The sequence below is a fragment of the Tamandua tetradactyla genome, chromosome 23, assembly GCF_023851605.1.
Source record: "Tamandua tetradactyla isolate mTamTet1 chromosome 23, mTamTet1.pri, whole genome shotgun sequence".
NCBI lineage: Eukaryota > Metazoa > Chordata > Mammalia > Pilosa > Myrmecophagidae > Tamandua > Tamandua tetradactyla.
This window is the reverse complement of record NC_135349.1, coordinates 8,861,141-8,881,476: the sequence shown is the minus strand read 5'-3', so window position 1 is coordinate 8,881,476 and position 20,336 is coordinate 8,861,141. Positions and strand designations below refer to the sequence as shown.

General features: G+C 57.6%; 1 protein-coding gene across 4 annotated transcripts; it reads right to left on the bottom strand.

Moving 5' to 3' along the window:
* Positions 1-228: 228 nt before the first annotated feature.
* SLC12A9 (solute carrier family 12 member 9) lies at positions 229-15,963 on the bottom strand. 4 transcript variants are annotated; one of them, XM_077140828.1, is made up of 15 exons: positions 13,586-15,963; positions 9,587-9,681; positions 7,876-8,098; positions 7,543-7,677; positions 6,946-7,077; positions 6,293-6,601; positions 5,589-5,696; positions 5,393-5,504; positions 4,823-4,980; positions 4,633-4,715; positions 4,318-4,442; positions 3,973-4,165; positions 3,652-3,826; positions 3,310-3,456; positions 229-1,502 (listed from the first exon to the last, which is right to left on the bottom strand). In XM_077140828.1, exons 3-15 carry the CDS (start codon positions 8,054-8,056, stop codon positions 601-603), a joined length of 2,760 nt encoding a protein of 919 aa, XP_076996943.1. In that variant the 5' UTR covers positions 8,057-8,098; positions 9,587-9,681; positions 13,586-15,963; the 3' UTR covers positions 229-600. The 4 variants fall into 4 exon arrangements, with proteins under 4 accessions (XP_076996943.1, XP_076996939.1, XP_076996940.1 ...); XM_077140824.1 differs by lacking the exons at positions 9,587-9,681; positions 13,586-15,963 and adding exons at positions 8,218-8,415; positions 8,884-9,376; XM_077140825.1 differs by lacking the exons at positions 9,587-9,681; positions 13,586-15,963 and adding an exon at positions 8,884-9,376 and having other exon boundaries at positions 7,876-8,345.
* Positions 15,964-20,336: the final 4,373 nt, after the last annotated feature.

Sequence of the window (20,336 nt, the reverse complement as noted above, 5' to 3'; positions counted from 1 at the left end):
CACCCGCGTCCGCCCGGGACGGGATGGGGCCCGCGCCAGCCCCCAGCCCCCACGAACTCCCCACCCCAAACTAGCCTCCACGGCCCTCACCGCCCCTGGCTCCCACCCCCGACTCCGCACGTGGACCTCTGCAGGGACCGCTCGGCTCTCTGTCCCACTCCCCCCCGCCCCCGCAGATGTCCCCGTTCCCCGCCCCCTCCCCGACCCCACCAGGCAATGCTCAGCCAGCCGAGTTTTTGGGTCTTTTATTCACGTTCAGCAGAGTTAGAAAAATAAAACAGAACAAAAACATCACAACCTCAGGAGTCAGTGAGTCTGTCAGCCACGAAGGAGTAAACTGAGGTAGCCTAGAGTCACAAGAGGAGAACCAGCCCCTCCTGTCAAGGCACCGGTCCGAGGAGAGGACAGCGGCCCGTCCGTCCCCGGGCTCAGGGGGGTGGGCAGCGGTGCACGAGGGGGAGGGGGGCTTCCCGGTCCTGGTTCTGGCCGCCCGGAGCGTCTCCATCCGGCTCCAGGGCAGCGGGAGGAGGCGCCTGCCCTCGTCCCCCTTCCCCACTCGCCGAGGCGGCCGCCCCCTCGAGGAAAGGGCTGCCTGGGCCATCAGAGATCCGTGCAAGTGACGGGGGTGACGCCGTGGACCAGCAGCGTGGGGCCCAGGTCCCGGCTCAGCACCTCCAGCAGCGCCAGGTAGCGCGGGTAGCGGGCGGGGTCGGCTGGTGGCCGAGGCAGGTACAGGAAGGTGAGGGCGGTGGCGGGCCCCGCGTCCCAGTCCCCGCCCTCGGGCCCCCCGGGCCCCCCGGCTCCGCCGCGCCCCTGCTGGGCCCGAACCAGGGAGTTAGCGCTGCCCGCCAGGGCCTCGGCCTCCGCGTCCCCCCGCCCGCCGTTCACGAAGTCCCCCTCCTCCCCCTCGTCGGCCGCCTCCGGCTGCCCCGCCCCGGCGCCCTCGCCCCACACCACCTCCTGCACCTCGGCCCGGATCCTCAGCTGGCTCAGCAGCGCCCGGAGCCGCCCCTCGGCCGCCCCGGGGGCCTCCCGGGGCCCCAGGCACAGGAAGATCCGGAGCCGGGCGCTGTGCCACGCAGGCACCATGCCCAAGATGGTCGCCATCTGCAGCAGGAAGAGGCCGCAGACGTCCACGTAGCCGGGTCCACCCCGGGGCCGCAGCAGGTTGAGGGGCCACACGTCCACGTGGTGCGGCTGCGGGGGGCCGCCCGGGCGCCGGCCGAGCCGCTCCGGGGGCAGCGCCCCACAGGCCCGGGCCAGCACCACGTTCTTGTTCATCTTCAGGGCGTCCGCCACGGTGGCCACGTAGTCCTGGGGGCTGAGGGCCCGGGGGCTCCCCGGAGCCCGGGGCGGCGGGAACAGGGCGCTCAGGGCCGGGGCGCCACTCTCCCCGGCGGCGGCGTCGGCCGGCTCGGAGAAGGCCGGGTCGCTCAGGAAGTGGTCCTGCGGCGGCGCGTCGTCGTAGAAGCCCAGGACGAGCGTGTTGGGTTTCATGCCGCCTGCGGGCAGGGGGAGGCGGGGAGAAGGGCTCTGCATCAGCGGTGCGCGCTCACCGGATAGCACCTTCAAGCCAGTGGTTTGGCCTCTTAAGGCCTCATAATGCGCATCTGCATCTTGACTTCTAGTTCTTCCTCAGCATTTTCAGGCGCATTTGTTTGATCAACACTACTGATCGCTGCTTAAATAGACAAAGTCTGCCTTAGGATTCTTTTAACTAAGGAGCAGTCCTGGTCGGAAGCAAGGACCCGGCTGCCATTCACTCCAAGCTTTGAAGCAGCACATCTTTTTGCCAGCGGGAGATGAGAAGCAGACCCCACTGGGCAGAACAAACACCCCAATTGATTAGTCAAGCTCACAGCCTCAGTGGCCAGGAAACTCAGCTCCAGACCCTGCCTCAAGGGGAAGAGAACGTGGAGCTGTGCGGCCTGTTTCCCCTCTAGCACCGCCCCAAGGATAGTTCCCCACAATCCTGGGAGAAGACAGAGCTAACATCTCCATGCTTACCAGGGCCCAGGGCCTGCTGGAAGCCCTTCATATTTTAACTTTTTAATACTTGGAACAATCTCCGGGGTGGGGACTCCGTGCTCCCCCTTTTACAGACAACGAAAATGAGCACAGAGCCGTGAAATCACCAGCCCAAAGTCTCAAGGCCAGTAAGTGGCCGGGCCAGTGTGAGAACACAGGCTGCCAGGCACCACAGCCGAGTATTTGGCACCCCTAAGCTGATGTGTGCACAAACCACAGCGTCCCTGCTGAGGGCTTGAGTTTTAACTTTTGAACAGCAGTGGGGAATCAGGCAATTCTCCCCCTTAGAAAGGGCTGAATTTGCAAGAAAATTCTGAGACCTCTCCTAAGTCCCTTTCTTGGAAAGGAACTGGGTTGCTAAAAATTTACCACTAAGTCAAATTCTATGTGCCGGGAGAATTTCCTAATTAGAAGAGATCCCTTCCCTTTTACTTAAATCAAGATGCACTTTGTGAAAGCAGGGGTCTCTGCACAGGTATCCTCACAAAGGGCAGCTCTCAGGAGGTATGAACTAAAGCCGATCTTGCAAGTTCAACCAGACATACCCCCTCCTGAGCATTTTCTAGGGTTCTGACTGGTACCAAATAGGGCCATGTCCAACACTGATGAACCTGAGCCAGGTTCTAAATGGGGGAGGTGGGTTGCCCTCATAGGAGACAGACACCAGCCCAGGGATGAAGGGCAGAGAAGGCAGCTGAGCATGGATCTGGCAGGACGTGTGGTACAAGGCCAGAAGCCACAGCTCCAAGATACATTTGCAAAGCTGGGAACCTTCCCCCCATCCCAGAGCATCAACCCCACGTGCCCCCAGCGTGCTTTGTGGTCTCTGGACTGCACTGCACCATGCCTGCCTTCACCCCCTAAGGCCCGGCTCAGATGCCGTCCCTTCACACTCTTTACTGGCCACCTCCGTGCATGGTAGTCTTCCTTTTTCTCAACTCTGGTGGTGAGAAACCATCTGCGCTACTTCAGATGGGGCAGCTCCAGACTCAAATCATTCTTCCACTGTCCCCAGATAACCTACTTAATCAGAGCTTGTGCCCCGTTTTTTTTTTTTTTTTGGCTCAGGGGTTAAAAAAAAAAAAAAAAGCAGTATCACCCCATTTTTAGTCCTTTGCATCTCTGAGGAAACCTTATCATCCACTGTCTGAGGCTGTTATCTTTGAGCACTGCCTCTTAGCTGTACTAGATCATGATTTCCTTTTGGGGTTTGCAGTTTATGGTTTACTCTCTGGGGCGGGAGCTGAGATTTAAAGGGTGGGGCAGGGAGGAGAGGCTCACCAAGGCCTGAGATTCGCAGCAGATGCTGTGCCCCCTGGCGCACGGAGGGCGAGAGGGTGAGGTCCACAAAGGCTTTCACTTGGGCCCGGTCCACCAGACTCAGCCACGCCCCGTACTGCGGCTGCACGGGGTCCGAGGGCAGAGAGTCTGCAGGGAAAGGGAGGTGGCCAGTGTCGGACAAACTCATTTACTTTCTCGTAGAGACCAAACCCTTAATGGGCAGAGGGAAAAAGCCTGGGTGGCTGGTCAGCTGGGTCATGTGGGAAGAAGGACAAGGCGCTTGGGACACACAGAATGCCTGAGACCAAGCAGAAAGGAAGGGTGGGGATGTGGGCAGCTCACCCAGGTCCCCCAGGGTGACGTGGCCCAGCACGTAGAGGCCGCCCTTCTTAAGCTGGTTGGCCAACCGCAGCAGAGGTAGGGCCCCCCGGGGGTTCCCCACCAGGAGCAGCAGCTGGGGTCGCCAGAACTTCACGTGATCCTTCCGGACGTCCAGCCGGAGCAGGTACTTGCGAACCTGGGGACAGGGAGGAGGGGGTGGGAGGGAGGGCCGGAAGGGGCAGTCCCCACGCTGTGCCACAGGAATGCGAACCCCAACCCCCGAGGGAGGAGGCTGGCTTTCACAGACTGCCTCCCTCCCACTCTCCTCCAGGCTCCTCCAACCTGGTGGAAGAGCAGGGCCTGGCTGACGTAGCCCCAGCTGCTGGGGCCTCCTCGGGCTGTGAGCAGGGCAGCAAGCAGACCCATGAGAAGCAGGGAGCCGCCGGCGGCCCCGGGACTGATGAGAAACATCATGAGCAGGCAGGAGGCCACCCCCAGCAGGCAGGTGTGCCAGGAGAACAGGCTGAAGGTGGGGCTGGGGGAGGACACGGAGAAGGAAGGAAATTCAGGGCCTGTCCTGAAGACCTTGGCCATGCCATGCGCAGCCCCAGCCCTGCCCTCCAGGGTCCAAGGCCCTCGGGTTCCTCCCTGCTTTCCTTTGGGCTCACAGGCGTGTTATTCTCTCACCGGAAGTTGGGGGCTGAGGCCCATTCCAGACTCAGGCAGGACAGGTCCACCGCAGCATAGGCCACCAAGTAGAAGATGGTGACGACGGCGGCCAGCGTGTTCAGCTTCCCAGCCAGGAGCACCAGCTGGGCAAGAACCGGGAGCCTGGGCGTTGACCCGACATGCCAACACGCCCCCACTCCCATCCCCAAAATGCCAATATGTCTGCCTTTTAATTCACACCCCATAGCCTGCACCCAACCCCCTCCTGCTTCTGAGATCGGGCACCCCCAGCGGTAGGGGTGTGTGACCGGGAGCTGGAGGAGGAATGCTTACCTGCACTAGGCCCCAAGAAGACAGCACAGCCCCCCAGGGGTTTCCCCCCCGGGACACAACCTTTGCTGGCGTCAAGATCACTCCTGGAGAGATAGAAACAGGGCAGAGGCCTCAGCCTGGGCCAAGCAGGGGCCGAGGCGGACGCAGGCGGGCACAGAGGGAGCTGGCGAGGAGGCAGGGGAGTACTCACCGAAGAGATCATCCTGGGCCAGGGCATGGAGGATGCGGGAGGCGCCGATGAGCGAGCTCATAGAAGCCGAGAGCGACGCGGCGTAGACGCCGATCAGCACCAGTGGGGGCCACAGGCTGATGGCTCGGAAGAACCCATAGTCTTCCTGCAGCAGGGTCCTAGAGAAGAGGGCGAGGCGGAGGACACGAGTAACAAGTGGGCCTACCGCCCAGGGCTCTTGGTGGTCGTTCCCAGCCGTCTGTGCACAAGATGCCAAATATGTGGACATGCAAAATGACTGGAAAGCCATCTCCCCTCCAAAAAATAATAATGATAACGTTAAGTATTTACACCAGAACCAGGGAGGCGGCAAATGCTGGCTAAAGATGACCCGTCACCATCGGGCCGGCCCTCCCATCAGCGTCCATCTCTCTCCAATTGGGAGAGACGGTCCCCATTTCTTTCCACCCCAAAATGTGGGTATCTGCTCCCCAGCCTGTGCTACCCTTGGTGACCCAGGGGGACCCACCTTGCTCAGAGACCTCACACCTCCCCCCCGCCCCGGGGTCTGGTCACCCCCTCCGCAGGCACCTGTCACAGGTGAAGCCGGAGAGGAAGAAAAGCAGGGCGTAAATGAAGAAGGTATAGGCGAGGGCAATAATGGTCCCCAGGGGAATCGCCCGGCTAGGGTCCTTCAGCTCCCCTGGAGGGAAGGGAGCAGAGGGAGAGAAGTCAGTCCTCTCCACCCACCCCACGCTCCGAGGAGGCGGCAGGCAGGGCCTCCTACCTGACATGTTGGCCCCGGCCATGATTCCCGTGCAGCCGTTGAAGAGGACGGCGAAGACGCTGGCGAAGGTCATCATGGCCCCCGTGGTATAGTCCCGGGCATAGCCAGCTGAGGGATTGTTCCCAGGCAGGACAGGACATCAGCAGCCCTCTCGGGGAGCCAGATGTCTTGGTCCCGCCACCTTCTCTTCACATTCTACACGCGCCCCTGCACCCTCGTCAAGGACCCAGCCCTGACCCCCCTCGCTGGCCCCCTCTTAGCTGAGTGATCGCCTCCCACTTCCTCCAGAGGCTTCTGGTCCCCCCTGCGGGCCTTAATGCACTCCTCACCAAATGCACTGACACCTCTCGGCCTTCCCCCAGCTGCCCCTGCTCCCCAGCCCGCCACCAGCTGCCCCCGCTCTGCACGCTGCCGCTGACTCTTGTCAGCTTGAATCACTCCATCTTAATTCTGCTGTTTACTGGTTTCATGAATGGGTTTCTTATCTTTCCGGCTAGAACACGAGTTCCTCTCCTGCGGGGACCGTCTTGTGGTCTCTCTCATGCCCCTCCAGGCCAGACAGCCAGCGATAAACACACACCAGGCAGGTTTCATCAAACCACGGCTCTGAGGTCCAGGCATCCTGCCCTTAGGTCTCCCTGCCATCTGTTCCCACGGGCCCCACCCCACCCCAAGGACCCCTGGCACCGCAGTGCCCAGCTCACCGCCCAGGTTGGCCCTCAGGGTGCTGCTGTTGAAGCCGGTGAAGTGGCCAGTGAGGGGCGGCAGGGAGGAGCCATTGGGGCCAGGCCGCGGAGTCAGGGGGATGTCCCTGGGCCCCACAACCACGAAGCTGAGCAGCACCGAGGCCAGGGAGCCGGAGACCAGCAGGAAGGTGAGAAAGGAGGCCCGCGCGTACAGGCCGGCTCCCAGCGTACAGACCCCACCCACAAGGCCCAGCAGCAGGGAGCCGTACAGGAGGTTCCAGCCGTAGCCCTGGGGCAGGACCCGGAGCCCACTGGGCCCCGTGGCATCTGGAGAGAGGCAGCGATAGAGTTAGAAGGGACGCGACCCCAACCAGGACTTCAGGCAGGCCATCTCCCTGCTTCCCGGTCTCGGCTTTACCCCAGGCTCCTCGCCTTCCCACTGGTCTTGCTCTGTCAATTTTAGGAGCAGCAGCCTGCACCCCCCACTGGACGGTAAGCTCCCTGGGGGCAAGACGATTCTCTGAGGTCTACACCTCCTGTGTCCGGCTGAGCTCACTGTGGGGACCTGAGAAAGCCTAGCTCATGAGTCACTTTGCTGGTCTGCTAAGAGTGCCTCCCTCCCTCGGATCCCAGACCCTGCAAACCCAGCCTGGGGTGGGGAGCTCACAGACCAGCCCCAAAGACATCGAGCACAGCCTCCACCAGCCCCAGCATGTAGACAGCACAGCCACAGACGTTGGCCAGGTAGAACATGAGGCCGATGCTGCCCCCCACCTCCGGCCCCAGCGTGCGGCTGATCATGACTGCAAATGGGAGGAGGGGGTGAGCGTTAAGGGAAAAGAAATGAATGGAGGAGGGCGAGGGCGGAATCAAAGGAACAAAACCTTCTCCCCGCACACACCAGGACTGCTCCCAGCCCCAGCCGCGTCCTAGCCTGGTGGCTTTGCATAGGCCCCTGAAACTCTCTCTGAGCTCCAGGTTCCTCATCTGTAATGTGGGGGCGGGGAGGGGGGGACACTATCTAACTGCCATCTGTCAGGGAGGATCAGGAGAAGAGCTGGGGATACACCTGGTAGATCAGAGAGTGGCTCCAACACAAAAGGGGCTTTCGGTGGCCCCCACCACGCCCACCCGTCTGATGGTCATTTGGTAGAACTCGCCTCCCTGTTGCTCCCCCCGCCCCCACACAGGGTGGTCTCTGGCCCCTTCCACACCCTCCCTAGAAGACAGAGCAGCCTGGAGCTCAGCCCCCCACGGGTGGAGGATACAGTAGGCTCCGCCGCCCCGCACTGCTCCATTGGTGGCGATGGCACAGACGGAGAGGACGGTGAGCGCCAGGATGAAGTAGGCCACCAGGAGCATGGCCAACGCCTGCAGCAGCCCCGCATGGCCCACCACAAACCCTGGGACACAAGTGGCAAAAGCCAGACACGCGGTGGGAAACACGCCACGCCCACCATCCCCGAGTTCAGCCTCTACCCCAGGCCCTTCACCCACCGGCTTCTCCCTGGGCCCTTCCCCACCCTCCTCCATGCTCGCCTCTCCTCCACTGCAGGTGGCTCTCCTGCCAGCCACCCCCAAGGGCCTCCCCGTCCACTCACCGATCCTCATGAAGATGACTATACTGAACATGGACAGAACCGTGGGTACCACCACACCCAGGAAGGTAGAGAGCTTCCGGGAAGACGCCCCTCCAGGACCCCCAGCCCCATTAGCAGGGAAGGTGACTCCCTCCTCCCCCAGGAGCCGATAGGCCAGCAGGGGAGAGTTCTCGCTGGCCATGGCTGAGCGTGGGCAGAGGAAGCCACGGAGGGGTGTGGAGGCCTGCAAAAGACACGGTGCCAGTGCAAAGCAGTTTCTCGGGCCCCACCGCCCCCCCAAAAATCCCTTACTCGAACACCCAGCAGCCTCCCCAAAAGGCAAGGAAATACAAGCATGCCTACCAGCAACACTCAAAAGAGTTGGTAAGTCCTAGCCACTGAGCTGACAATGGTGGGCGCAAAACCCCTCAGCACCCAGATGTAGGGCTCCGCCCGGCTCCTGGGGCCACCCCTTGCCCAGACGGCTGAAACTAAGGAAGACACTGGTTCTGGAAAGTGGCAAAGATGCTCTGGCCACAAAGACTCCTCCGACCTCTCCTCCTTGAATAGCAGTACAAGAGGAAGCAACCCACCAAAAGGGAAGTGAGTTCTGGAAAGGAAGCCCTTCACGCCCTCTCCTCCTGGGCCCCAGACCTCCTTCTAAGCCACCCACCCCCTCCCGTGCCTACACCTCGCTCTCGGGACAAGAAACTTCCACATCTTCCCAAACCCCACCCCACCCCCACAGCCCTCCCCTTAACCCGTCTCAGACCTCCTCCTCCCCTCTTCAGTCCCATCAGATTCCTCCCATCCACACGAGGCGCCCCCGAACGCTCCTACCCACCTACACCCACCGCCCGCAACTACGAAGCCCAGAGCTGTCAGGCATCCCGCAGGCCCCGGGCCTCGGGCTCCCCCTGCCCCCACCCAGCCAGCCCACTTTCTCCCCCAGCTGGCCGCAGGTGCCGACAGCACCCACTTCCCGGCCAGGCCCGCCGACAGCGCGGGGGCGGCAGGGCGCCCACTCACCCGGGCCCGGGGGACGCAGCCCGTCGGGGGTGATCCGAGAGACCGGAGGGTCCGCGCGGGCGGAGGGGGGGGCGGGTGCCGGAAAAGACAGCGGCGGCTACCGGGATGCCAGGCCGGGAGCCCGCCCCCCAGCGCAGGCTCCCCATTGGCTCCCAGGCATGCCCCCGCCCCGTGGGCGGGCCCAAAAGAACCCCGCCCCTCCACGGCTCCCGCTGAGGGCGTAGCTTGAGTTCCAGGTGCACCCCTTAAGGCTGCCCCAGGTCGCCCCTCGGACGTGCGTCCCCGACGGGGTGTAGGTGACGGTCCCCACAGTCCCCCCTAAACCTGGTGCGGGTCAGCGTCACCACTCCGAGCTCGGAGGCCCCGGGACGAGTGGACCACAGAAGGGCGGCGGGGAGGTGGGCGGGGCCCCGGCACCTGGCCCAGGTGAGTCACCGAGACACTGGGCTACGACGGGCGGCGCCTGGAGGGCCTCAGCCCTCCAGCCTGGCCCTGGTTGTCCCAGAATGCCCGCCCGGCCCCGGCCTCGCCCCTCCCTCCCGCTGGGACTTCCCGCCGCGCGGGCTCCAGGGCCCCCTGCGCTCCTCGCGTCGGCCACCGGAGGGAGCCATTGGCCGCCAATCCCCCCCTCCCCCGGCGCAGGCCAGCGCCGGCCCGCACCTTCCGCCGCCGGCTCTCGGTGTCTCACTCCCGGTGTTCTCACCTCCGGCCCAGATCACAGAGGACAGAGCTGGAACCCCCTCCTCACTCTTACAAGTGCCATCAACCAGCGGCATCTCCTCGGCGCCGTCTCCTCACCTACAAAATGAGAATTAACTAAAACGTACCTTGTAAGGTTGCTGAGAGAGCTCAGTCAGCTAAATACACATAAAGCACTTTAGAATGCCTAAATGTTCAATAAATTATTTGTATACAGTACTCCATTAAATATGCATAACCACTCTGAAACAAATCAGGAAATTGATGCTTCTGTTCAATTCGAGGAGCTTCAGTGATAAATTCCTAAGTTTTATATGGTCTTTTATGGTTACTTTTATGGTTGAGGCTCTATAAATCAACACAGCTTTTTCCTGCCACTGTTGTTTGGCTGTGGGTTAGCTGCAACATTTCCCTGGGAGAGGAAGGGGCTCAAACCAGCCCAAATATGGTTTTGCCAGGGAGAGGTTTTATGAGTGGTCACAATCTGGAATTTTCAGTGGCCACGATCTGGAATTTTCAGTGGTCATCTCTGCTGTTCATGCCACAGAGCTCCGGGACCTCTACAACACCACCGCGGCCATCATTTTTGGTGATTTCAATATCAACACTGATGATGATATCTATCAAATGGGGTGGGTTCTCTGCCCAATGCACTCACATGACCAATTCCTGAGACATTGGGGTTTCAAAGAGAGTTGATTGCTAGATTGCTAGGCACAAAGCAGGAGAGCAGATGGCCTATTGGCCTAAAAATCTGTCTCCCCGAACTGCAGTAATTCTGATAGATTTATAGTACGAAAGATGGGCAGGTTTTAGGTAAATGAGCACAGTGGCTCCAGATGAGGTAGGTAGAGGTAATCTAATTAATGCGCATGTTGATTACATGCTTAGTCACAGATAGTAAGAAAATGGCGGCCTTAAAATGACATGGGTGTGATTTTTAGTATTATCATGAGGTATAAGTTATTTATAGGTTAAAGTTTAAGCCACAGCACATGTCAGGCAGGCCCATTTTGGTTAAATCCAGCTTCGATTATCAAAATAGCTGTGGACTTGGGGTGGGTTAGTACTGGGCTGACTCAAGTCCCTTCACCGAGAAACATTAGGGGCTATTTTTAGTGATCATAAGACTCTAAAGTTGAAAAGCCAGATCAAATGATACAAGTTAGGGTCAGTCACAAGGTTTTCACAATTACAGGGGCACAAGATGAAGGCTGCACAATCATTATCAGAGCTCAAGGCAGGTGGATTACAGTTCAGAGATTTCAGGTATTTCCCTCTCTCTACTCTAATATGACAGAAGGTTAAAAAGGAGTATCTGTAGGGTGGGCCACAGTGGCTCAGCAGGCAGAGTTCTTGCCTGCCATGCCAGAGACCTGGGTTCGATTTCTGGTGCCTGCCCATGCAAAAAAAGGATTTTATTTTTATCTGTATATGTATATAAATTATCTGTATTATAATGCAGTAATCATAATCACCCCCCTAAATCTTAACTTCTCAGTGACAATGAGATTTCCACCATTCCGGACTGTCAGCTTCTCCAAAGATCTCACCCCCCACCCTATCCAGACAGTCACCCCAAGGGCTGTGCCCGAGGTCTTGTCCTTCCCACTAATAGCAGCCCCTTCCCAATCTCTTCTCTTTCAGCTCACCTCTTCTAGTATGCCCGGACCCCAACAGCTCTCCACCTCACTGGACCCCCGCCACTGCCTCTACACTCTTCCCTCTGTCCCCCTCCATTTCTGCACTTTCCTTTGTACCCAGCTTAAATTCCACTGTCAATTATAGGCATGCCCTTGCATACTCCCTCCACTCCCTTGTCCTCTCTCTTTATTACACCTGCCTGGCAAAACTACAGCCCAGTAAGCCCAACTCTCCACCTCCCTTGAGCCTACCCCAAGCACCTGAATGTGGCTGGAGAAAACTCCCCACCCCGGCAACCATCACATTTCAAATTCATGACCATGAACTTTGAGTGAGCTCTCCATGCTGCCCAGCACTCTGACATTTCTCTAGTCCATTCACTCTCCCACGCTCCCAGATGACTATTCAAATTTTTACGCCTCTCTCTTTAACCCTCTGCTGATGGCCTTATTTCCCATTTCACTGAGAAAACAGAAGCCATCAGAAGAGACTCTAAGAGCTGCCATCCCTGCAACCGCCCACCTTCCTGCATCAGGGTCCTCCACTCTGCCTTCCCTCCCCTTGCTAGGGATGAAGTGATCATGCCCACCTGCCGCTGTACACTCATTCCCACCTCATCGTCACGTTTTCCCTTCTCATTGGATCATTCTCATCAGTATACAAATGCACCATTATTTCTCTTGCTTTAAAATTTGTTTTCTTGATTTCACTCCCCGTACCCAGCTATCAACCCATTTCTTTTTTTTTTTTTTTTTTTTGAGAGAGGGAGGAAGGGAAGGAAAGACAGAGAAGGAAGGAAGGATAGAAGGAAGGAAGGGAAACATCTTTAAACATTTTCTTGTTTTATTATATTTTGTTTGTTTGTTTGTTTTTTACATGGGCTAGGGCCGGGAATCGAACCGGGGTCCTCCGGCATGGCAGGCAAGCACTCTTGCCCGCTGAGCCACCGCGGCCCGCCCTCAACCCATTTCTTTGTTGTTCTTCTTTGTAGCAAAATTCCTTATAGGGCGGGCAATGGTGGCTCAGTGGCAGAGTTCTGGCCTGCCATGCCAGAGACGCAGGTTTGATTCCTGCTACCTGCCCATACCAAAAAAAAAAAAAAAATTCCTCATACAAGTTGTCTATCCTAGCTACCTTCAATTCCCTCCTCTCATTCTTTCTTAACCCCATTACACTTGGGCTTTTGCCCCTCACACTCCACAGAAACTATGCAAGTTATCGATGATGTCCAGTTGGTTATCCAATGGTCATTTCTCAGTCCTCATTTTACAATGCCGTCAGCATCATTTGACAAAATGCAACACCATCTTCTTCTTAGAACACTTGTGCCGTTTGGATTCTAGGACACCAACTCTAGTGAAGTTCCTTCTGCTCAGACTCTTCTGCTGGCTCTTCCTCTGTCATCCTAACTTTGGAGCATCCCTAGGGCTCAGTCCTCAGACTTCTTTCCACTATTTACGCACACTCCCTTGTAGGTTTAAATCTCTTCATGTTAAAGACCATGTATATGCTAATGCCCCAAAGGTATATCTCCAACCAAGATATCTACTCTGAACTTCAGATAGTATGTCCAACAATCTACTAATATCTCTGCTTGGCCATCAAACAGGCAACTCAAGCTCGATATATTCAAAATCAAAACCTAAGTTTACCCCCACAACTACTCCTCCTGTGATCTCCACATCTCTGCAGTTGTGCAGGACAAAAACCTGGAAATCATATTTGAATACTCTCTTTCACAGGCCACATGAAATCCATCAGCAATTCCTTTCATCTCGACTTTTAAAATCTAACCAGTACTCAACCACGTCTCATCACCCTAGTCCAAGCCATCCTCATCTCTGACCTAAGTTCCTGCAACTGGCTCTTAACTGATTTTTCTGCTCCAACCCCTGACCCCTACCATCCATTATCAACGTAGCAGCTAGAGTGATGCTGTTGAAGCAAATATCAGTTCAAGACACTTCTCTTTCGCGAACTCCCCAGTGACTTTCCATGTTCCTCAGAGTAAAAGCCAACTACCTGTGAGTAGGGTGACCGTAGGTGGCTGCTGACTCACCGCCTGCAGCCCGGGTTTATGCCTGCGCTGGCTTAACCACATTCCCCCTCCCTATCCCCCTTTCCCATCCGCGCCCCCCCCACCCCCACCCCGCCACCCAACACAGACCGTTCACTGCCTACTCCCAATACAAAGTTAAGTTCCAAGACAGGAGCTTTAGTTTTCTTCCCTGCAGTAGCTACGGTGCCTGGAGAGGCTCCCTGGCTCATGGTGAGCCCTCAATCACTATTCATGGGAGGTGACTGAAGGGATCGTCCGGGGCCCTCCCGGCACCCCGCAGCCCGCGACCCCAGCGCTCACTCTCACGTGACCCCAGCAGCTCGCCCCGCCCGTGGAAGGTAAGATGGCGGCGCCCACGGTGGCCTCAGGGTAAGGGCAACCAACGAGAGGGCGCCTGCCCGCCAGAGCGTCCAGGCCGCCGCTTTTTCTGCGGTTGCGTACTGGGAAGGCGCGAATTCAGGGGCTACGTGCCAGGCCTTTCCCCACCATTTTCTAATGGAAAAAAAAAAAAATTAGTTAAGCCTCAGAGTGCTTAGTTTTTGGTACATGGCCCCTTGTGTTCCCCGGGATCCGAGGTGTTGAGGACAGAATTGTGCGATTCAGTGTCTGGGTTTTTCTCCGCCGGCTTCTGCTCTCCTGTCAACATTTTAAGTGACCCCGGGGTGTCCGTCCAGCCTCCAGTCCCTGGGATCCCCGAACACACACGCCCCAAGGATGTCCTACACAGCCAGCTCCCGAGTGCCCCAGTCCGAATTCAGGCTTAAGTGCTAATTCCCCGGGGGGCTCTCCCCTCTGAGCTCCCCAGGATGAAGTCCCGTGAATCCAGGTCCCCCGCCCCCTAGGCCCCAGGGGCAGATGAGCCCTTGGCCACCGCCCCTCCAATTTCCTGCAGACCCAGCAAACAAAAGGCTCGGGAAGGGAGGTGAGGCCGAGCAGGGCGTCCTTCCTGCTGGAACAGCTGATGGAGCAAAATGGCCCAGGGGTGAGAGGAGGGCTGAAATTCCAGGGTTTCTGGAGGACAGCAGAGGGAGACCACATTCCTGGATCCTGGAGAGGGAGTTCAGGGAATTGGATGTGGGGAACCTGGGCAGGACACCTGGGTTTGCTGGGCTCTACCAGATCCCTTCTGCCCCACAGGAGTGATGTCAGCCTCAGGGAATGGAGGGGGCGGTGGGGGGCAGCCAGCTTCAGGTGAGCTGTCTGCACCATCCCGACCCCGCGACCCCAATAATGGGGGCTGAGAGAGGCCTGAAGCCCTGCGTCATCTCCTCTGGGGCCCAGGTTACCGCCCCTGGCCTGACCTGCTACCCTCTTGTGCTGGCCCCACCCAAGGTTGGCTTCCTGCTCCTCCCCAGACTGAATCTTTTGCTGCCAAATCCCCTCACCAGCCTGGGGCTTCTTGTCTCTTTAGAAACCTGGGTACCCAGCTCCCAGCCATTACTAGTCCTTCTATTCCCTCCTGGAGTCAGTCTCCTGCTTACCCCTTCCCCCATCCCTGTCAAGGATACAATGGCAAGGAAAGGACCACGTCCATGGGTGGGGGGGATCCTGGCATGGGGGGGGCTTGGCCTCATATCCTGTCAGGCTGCCAGGGGAAGAGAGGAAACAAAAGACTTCCCCCTGCTGGGACAATGAGCCTCCCACCACCACTCCCCCACCCTCCAACTCCCCTCACCCCACCATTCCTTCTTAGCTCTGGCCCCCAGGCCCTTTGCCTCCGTTCTCTCCACCTCCAGGCCCTCCCGCATCCCTGGCCCCTGCTGTGAGCCCTGCCCTTCCCCTTCCCTCAGTCCTATCAACCCCATCGACTCTGCCTCCCTTGTCCCAGCTGTTTCTCTCAGTTCCCTGCTATTCCATCAGCACACAGAGTCCCCTCCTCTACCCCCAGCACCTGGGTTGGAGGGGGTGGGGAGGCTCCATGGAATGTTAGGGGCTAAATCACCCTCCTTTCCTGATGAATGGAAAGGAGAGGGTCAGCAAGAGAAAGACTCCAGGGCAAAGGGAGGGAAAGGCCTTCTCCTGGTCTTGGCCCTGTGGATTGGGGGAGGAAGAGAAGGACCTTAGGGGGTCCCACAGGTCTTTGGAGGTGGGGCTGGAAGGCCAAGGCCATACAGAGGCTGAGTGCGGTGGAAGGATTGATTACAACAGGGGAGCCTGGCAGGCCTGGTTGACACCAGCTGAGTGCATTTTGGGAGGTCACTTTGCCTTCTGCGCATTTAACCCACCTGTAAAGTGAGTTTCATAATACCTAACCTGGCTCTCTAACAAGGTTCTTAGGATGATTTGAATATGAAGTTTGTTAAAATAGTAATAAAAGAAGAAATGAGGTTGCAAAGCTCTCCTGCATCTGTACAGTCTCCTTCCTGCCCCCTATTCCCACCCCCCCAACAGCCTCAATCGCCATCACGTAATGATAACTCCCAAACCTGTATGTCTAGCCAAAAGAGCCACCTTTGGATTCCAGACACAAACTTCTTATTGCCTTCTGGTCCTGCTGCCTGCAGGGTGCACGAGGATCTCAAACTCAGCCTGTCCGTCACCATCCTCCCCCATGTGTCCTGTTTCACTAGGTCTTAACTAGCTGTCCAAATCTGAACCTGAGTCATCCTTGGTCTTCCTCTCCCTCACCCCCACAGGGCTCCAATCCCACAGCCCTCCCCTACTGTCCCTCCTTAACATCTCTGGGATTCTCTCCCCACTCCCCCACACATATGCATACACCCCTGCTTGGCCAGCCCTCGCTGTCATTTGACTAACTGCAATTGGTTTCTCTACCTTCAATCTTGAACCCTTTCAATACATTCTCCAAAGTTATACCGGTAGGATATTTCTGTACAAATCTGATGATGGCATTTCTTTGCCTGAAACTGTCTGCTGGGTCCCCAAGGCACCCAGGTCACATCTAGTGTCTTGGAAGTGTCCTGCAAATGATGGAAGCTGACCCTTGCTCTCCAGCCCATCCACTGTCACTGTCCAAGCACTCTGTGCTCTTGTGTCATGAACTCTGGCAGTGTTCAAAATGGGACAAACCACCATCTCCATGTTTTTATATTTGCTGCCCCTACCTCTAAAGCTCTTTCCTGTCAGTTCCCTGGTGGGGGGGGCAGTGGCATCTCTTACAGAAAGTTCTCGTGAAACCCCAGGGTGGCTTAGATCTGCTCCCTCCATGATCCCACAGGCCCCTTGGTCTGCTCTCCGTATGTTTAGCACTCAGCCCATTGGGGTCTGCTGAGGTTCAAGACTGTCCCTACCCCAGGGCTGTCTAAAGGCAAAAAAATGACTTTGGCTCTGCAGTCCTGGCCCATAGTAAGTGCTCAATAAATGATTGCTGAATAAATTAAAGAATAACTGGTTTATAAAAGAATAACTAGTCAATTCTTGATTGAGCACTTATTATGGGCCAGCCCTGCCCCGAACTCACAGCAGCAAGCAAAACACATGTTGTGCCTCCTTTCATGAGACTTAGAGCCACACATAAGTAATTATGCAATCACTAGTGAATTAATAAAGCCTTCTGCAGATACGTCTTCTATAGCTTTGTATATGAGTTCAGGAGGGTTTGTGGTCATCAGACAGGAGTGGATTCAGGTTGTTTTTTCTTTTTTTTTGCATGGGCGGGCACCAGGAATCGAACCTGGGTCTCCAGCACAGGGATTCAGGTTTTTGACACAATTTAGGGAACTCTCTTTGAGGAAATGGATACAAGTTATAAGTTAGGGTACCAAAGTTAATGTTTATTTAGATGAAGAACAGAACCCACAATCAGTTGCAAATGATTAAAAGATGACAAATACCATAAATATTTTAAAAAATCTAGAAAAATAAGCTAACACTGGTCATAAATGACTGCCCAACACACCTCTAAAACATAGCCTACATTTTCTTAGTTATATACTCTTTTATCACCTTTCCATACATTCATGATTCTATAATATTATTTTCTATTCTCTATCTCCATCTCTCCTCTAGTATGGCTGAATGAATTATTTTATCACTGAGAGCTAATAAAAATTTCTTTGACAGTGGAAATGTCAAAACCTCTATATGTCCCTTTCACGTAAAAGCTGTCAGATTTCAGGCCATTGCTAGTGTAGTAGAGCTGTAAACCAAAACTCGTTTCATACTAGAAACTGTTTAAATTTGTGGCTCTCACTCATCACGGACGTGGAAGGAACCAGCCAAGGGAGGCGAGCCAAAGCTTTCATTCACTTCCTGAGCTTGGAGGTAAACCTAACTCTGGACCTGACGCAAGGAGGTGGGCCAGACAAGGGGAGGCTGGGATGTGGGAATAGAAGTGATAACTTCTAAAGTTAAGGTGGAAAAGAGATGATTGGCTATTTGTTATGACATATAGGAAAAGTCCCAACTACCAGACTGTGCAAGAAGCCTGCAATGAAACTGAATAGCAAAAATAAAACCCCACTTAACAAAACACAAACCCCTGGATGTTTGGGGGATGTTCCAACAAGTCCTGCATGGACGTTTCATCTTGCTCATGGGCAGGGAGCGGGGTGACAGCCCAGCATTTGGGGTGCCCTGACAGTCAAGTGCTCTCATGGAGAGGAATAAGAAGATCCCCAGATTTGCAGAGAGGAACATAGATGCTCATGGGGCTGATTCATCCCCACCGAATGCACCTGCCTGGGCGGGGGTCCTGTGTGGGTCTGAAGGTGGAAGTAACCAGCCTCACACCAGTTAGATGGGCTGAAGGTGATTCCCGAGCACTGGAGGGAATATCTCAGGTGTCATCTCCATGGAAAGGGGAAATAACAGGGTTTCCATCAGATGATAAGATCTTTGTAGCTTGGAGGCATGTTTTCCAAATCCTGAAACCTAGCACAGTGCTCACGGAGCACACGGTAGATGTTCAGTAAAGGTTTCATATTCCACCTGCTGGAAAGTGGGCTGGTGACCCCAGGCTATGGGATGGATGGGGAGGGGGGCGGATTTCTAACCTACAGCCCGTCCTCTCTTCCCCTTGCCTGAGAGGGTCTAGTCCCCAGGCATTCAAATCTGGGTTCAAATGACTGCAGCTCCTCTGGCCCACTGCTCACCCCTCCAATTCATCAGTCTCTCACTGCCCCCCTGCCTCACATCTCTCCACCATCCAGCATGCCCCAACAAATGAGGACATTTAAGAGATCGAGGGCCTAGGGAGAAGGGGGGAACGGTGGAGGGCAGAGCGTCGGAGGAGACAGAAGACACAGGTTTTAGTTGCTGGAGAATGTGGGTGCAGAGTGAGAGCAGTGAAGGGGGCTGGGGGTACGGGGCCTGGAAGGAGAGGCTGAACAAGAGAAGGGGAGACCAGGCTCGCAGGGGAGGGGAGTGGAAGGTCAGGGACCGGGGGCGAGGAGGGGATTCCCAGCCCCGGCCTGGCCTGCCCGGCTCCAGCAAAGCCGGCTGTTTCCTGCCCCCAGTGACCCCCCACCCCGGAGCAGGACCCAGGCAGGGCAACGAGGAAGGGCAGGGGTGCCGGGAGCACCTCTGGCGGCAGGAAGATAAGTGCACTGGGACAAGAGGTCACTGCAGGTCTGGCTGTCTTTTCTGGGGGCTCAAAGGTGCTTGGCAGCCCCCCAAGTTTCTCCAGGCTCCTCCTTCCCTCCCCTCTCTGCTCGGCAACTCTTCCAGACTAGGTTCCCGGTAATAACTTTCTGAGTCTAAGCCCTGTCCTTGCAGCTCTCCTACAGGCTGACTCCTGTGGCACCCCTCAGCCACTCCTCACCCCACTTTCTCGGTACCCTGATTAGAAGGGAGGAGCACTTCTTTCCTGGACCCTCCCCCCGAACTGATGGTATGGGGGGGACTGGCAATGAAAGGAAGGGCCCCTCCCAGCCATCCCGAGGGCCCTCAGGAGCCAGACAGGAAACAGCCTCAGGAAAGACAGCAGCAGCAGCAGCCGTCACAGCCACAGCTCCCCCCGCCAGGGGTCAGGGTCGCGGGCCGCATGGGCGTTCCGCCCGCCCCCCCCAAGCCCAAGAGAGAGTGAGAGTGAGGGAGGTGATCTGATGAGCCATACCCCTCACCCTCTGTTATTTACTCTGGGTTCCTCGACTTTTCTACACTCTTCCCTATCTCAACCCAGTTGCCTCACTTCTTCCCGCCTTCTGCAGCGCTGGGGACTGCGCGCACAGTAGGGACCCAAGATGTCATGTTTGTTGAGTGACTGTGTGAACGTCGCTGCTCGGTTATACCTAGGCTGGGCTCACCGCCCCGGGGCCCAATGGGCAACCCTCCATCCTCCAAAGCTTTCAGCTCTTTCCCCTCCTCGTTTCCCCCAAACACAGTCCCCGGCACCAACTCGGGGGGTAGCGGGCGAATCCTGGAGTGGAATCTGGAGTCCGCAGGTCAGAGCCGGCTTTGTGCGTGCGCTGCTCACTCCTGCGCGGCGCCCGCGGCCCTCCGGGAGCTGGCTGGGTTTCCCCGCTCCGGGTACCCTGCCCGGGGGGGCCCTGGGCCCTGGCCCCGACACACGCTGTCCCGCAGGGCACACGGCCACCGAGCGCGTCGCGGCGGTCCCGGGGTTCCCAGGCCCGCCGCCCCTCCCCCTCCCGTTTCCCCAAACTTTCTCCAAACTTCCCGACCTGCTCCGCTCGGCGCCGCGCTCCGCTTCCCTCATGAATTATTCAGCAGCGCGCGCTCCAATCAGCGCGCCCGGCCCCCTGGCCCAGCCTGGACCGGGGCGGGGGGTCTCCTCCGCGCCCCTCCCTCCCGGCCCCGGCGCCGCCCGGCCCAGTCCCAGCCCGGCCCCCCCCACCCCCCGGCCCCGCGCCCGCCGCAGTCTCCCTCCCTCCCGCCGCCGGCCCCGCTCGGGCTCCCACCCTCCCCGCCCGCGCGCAGCGCACTCGGCCCGGCGGCGCAGCAGGCGACTCCAGGGAGGGGGGGAGGGAGACCGCGAGCGGCCGGGGCGGGCCCCCCAGGCCCCGGAGGGACCCCCGACTCCAGCCCCGTCTGGCTCTGCGCCCGCCCGGGCGGCCCCGGCCCCGACGGCCCCTGCCCGCGCGGCCACACCTGGGCGCCGGTGCCCCGCATGGCCGCGCGCTGAGGGCCCGCC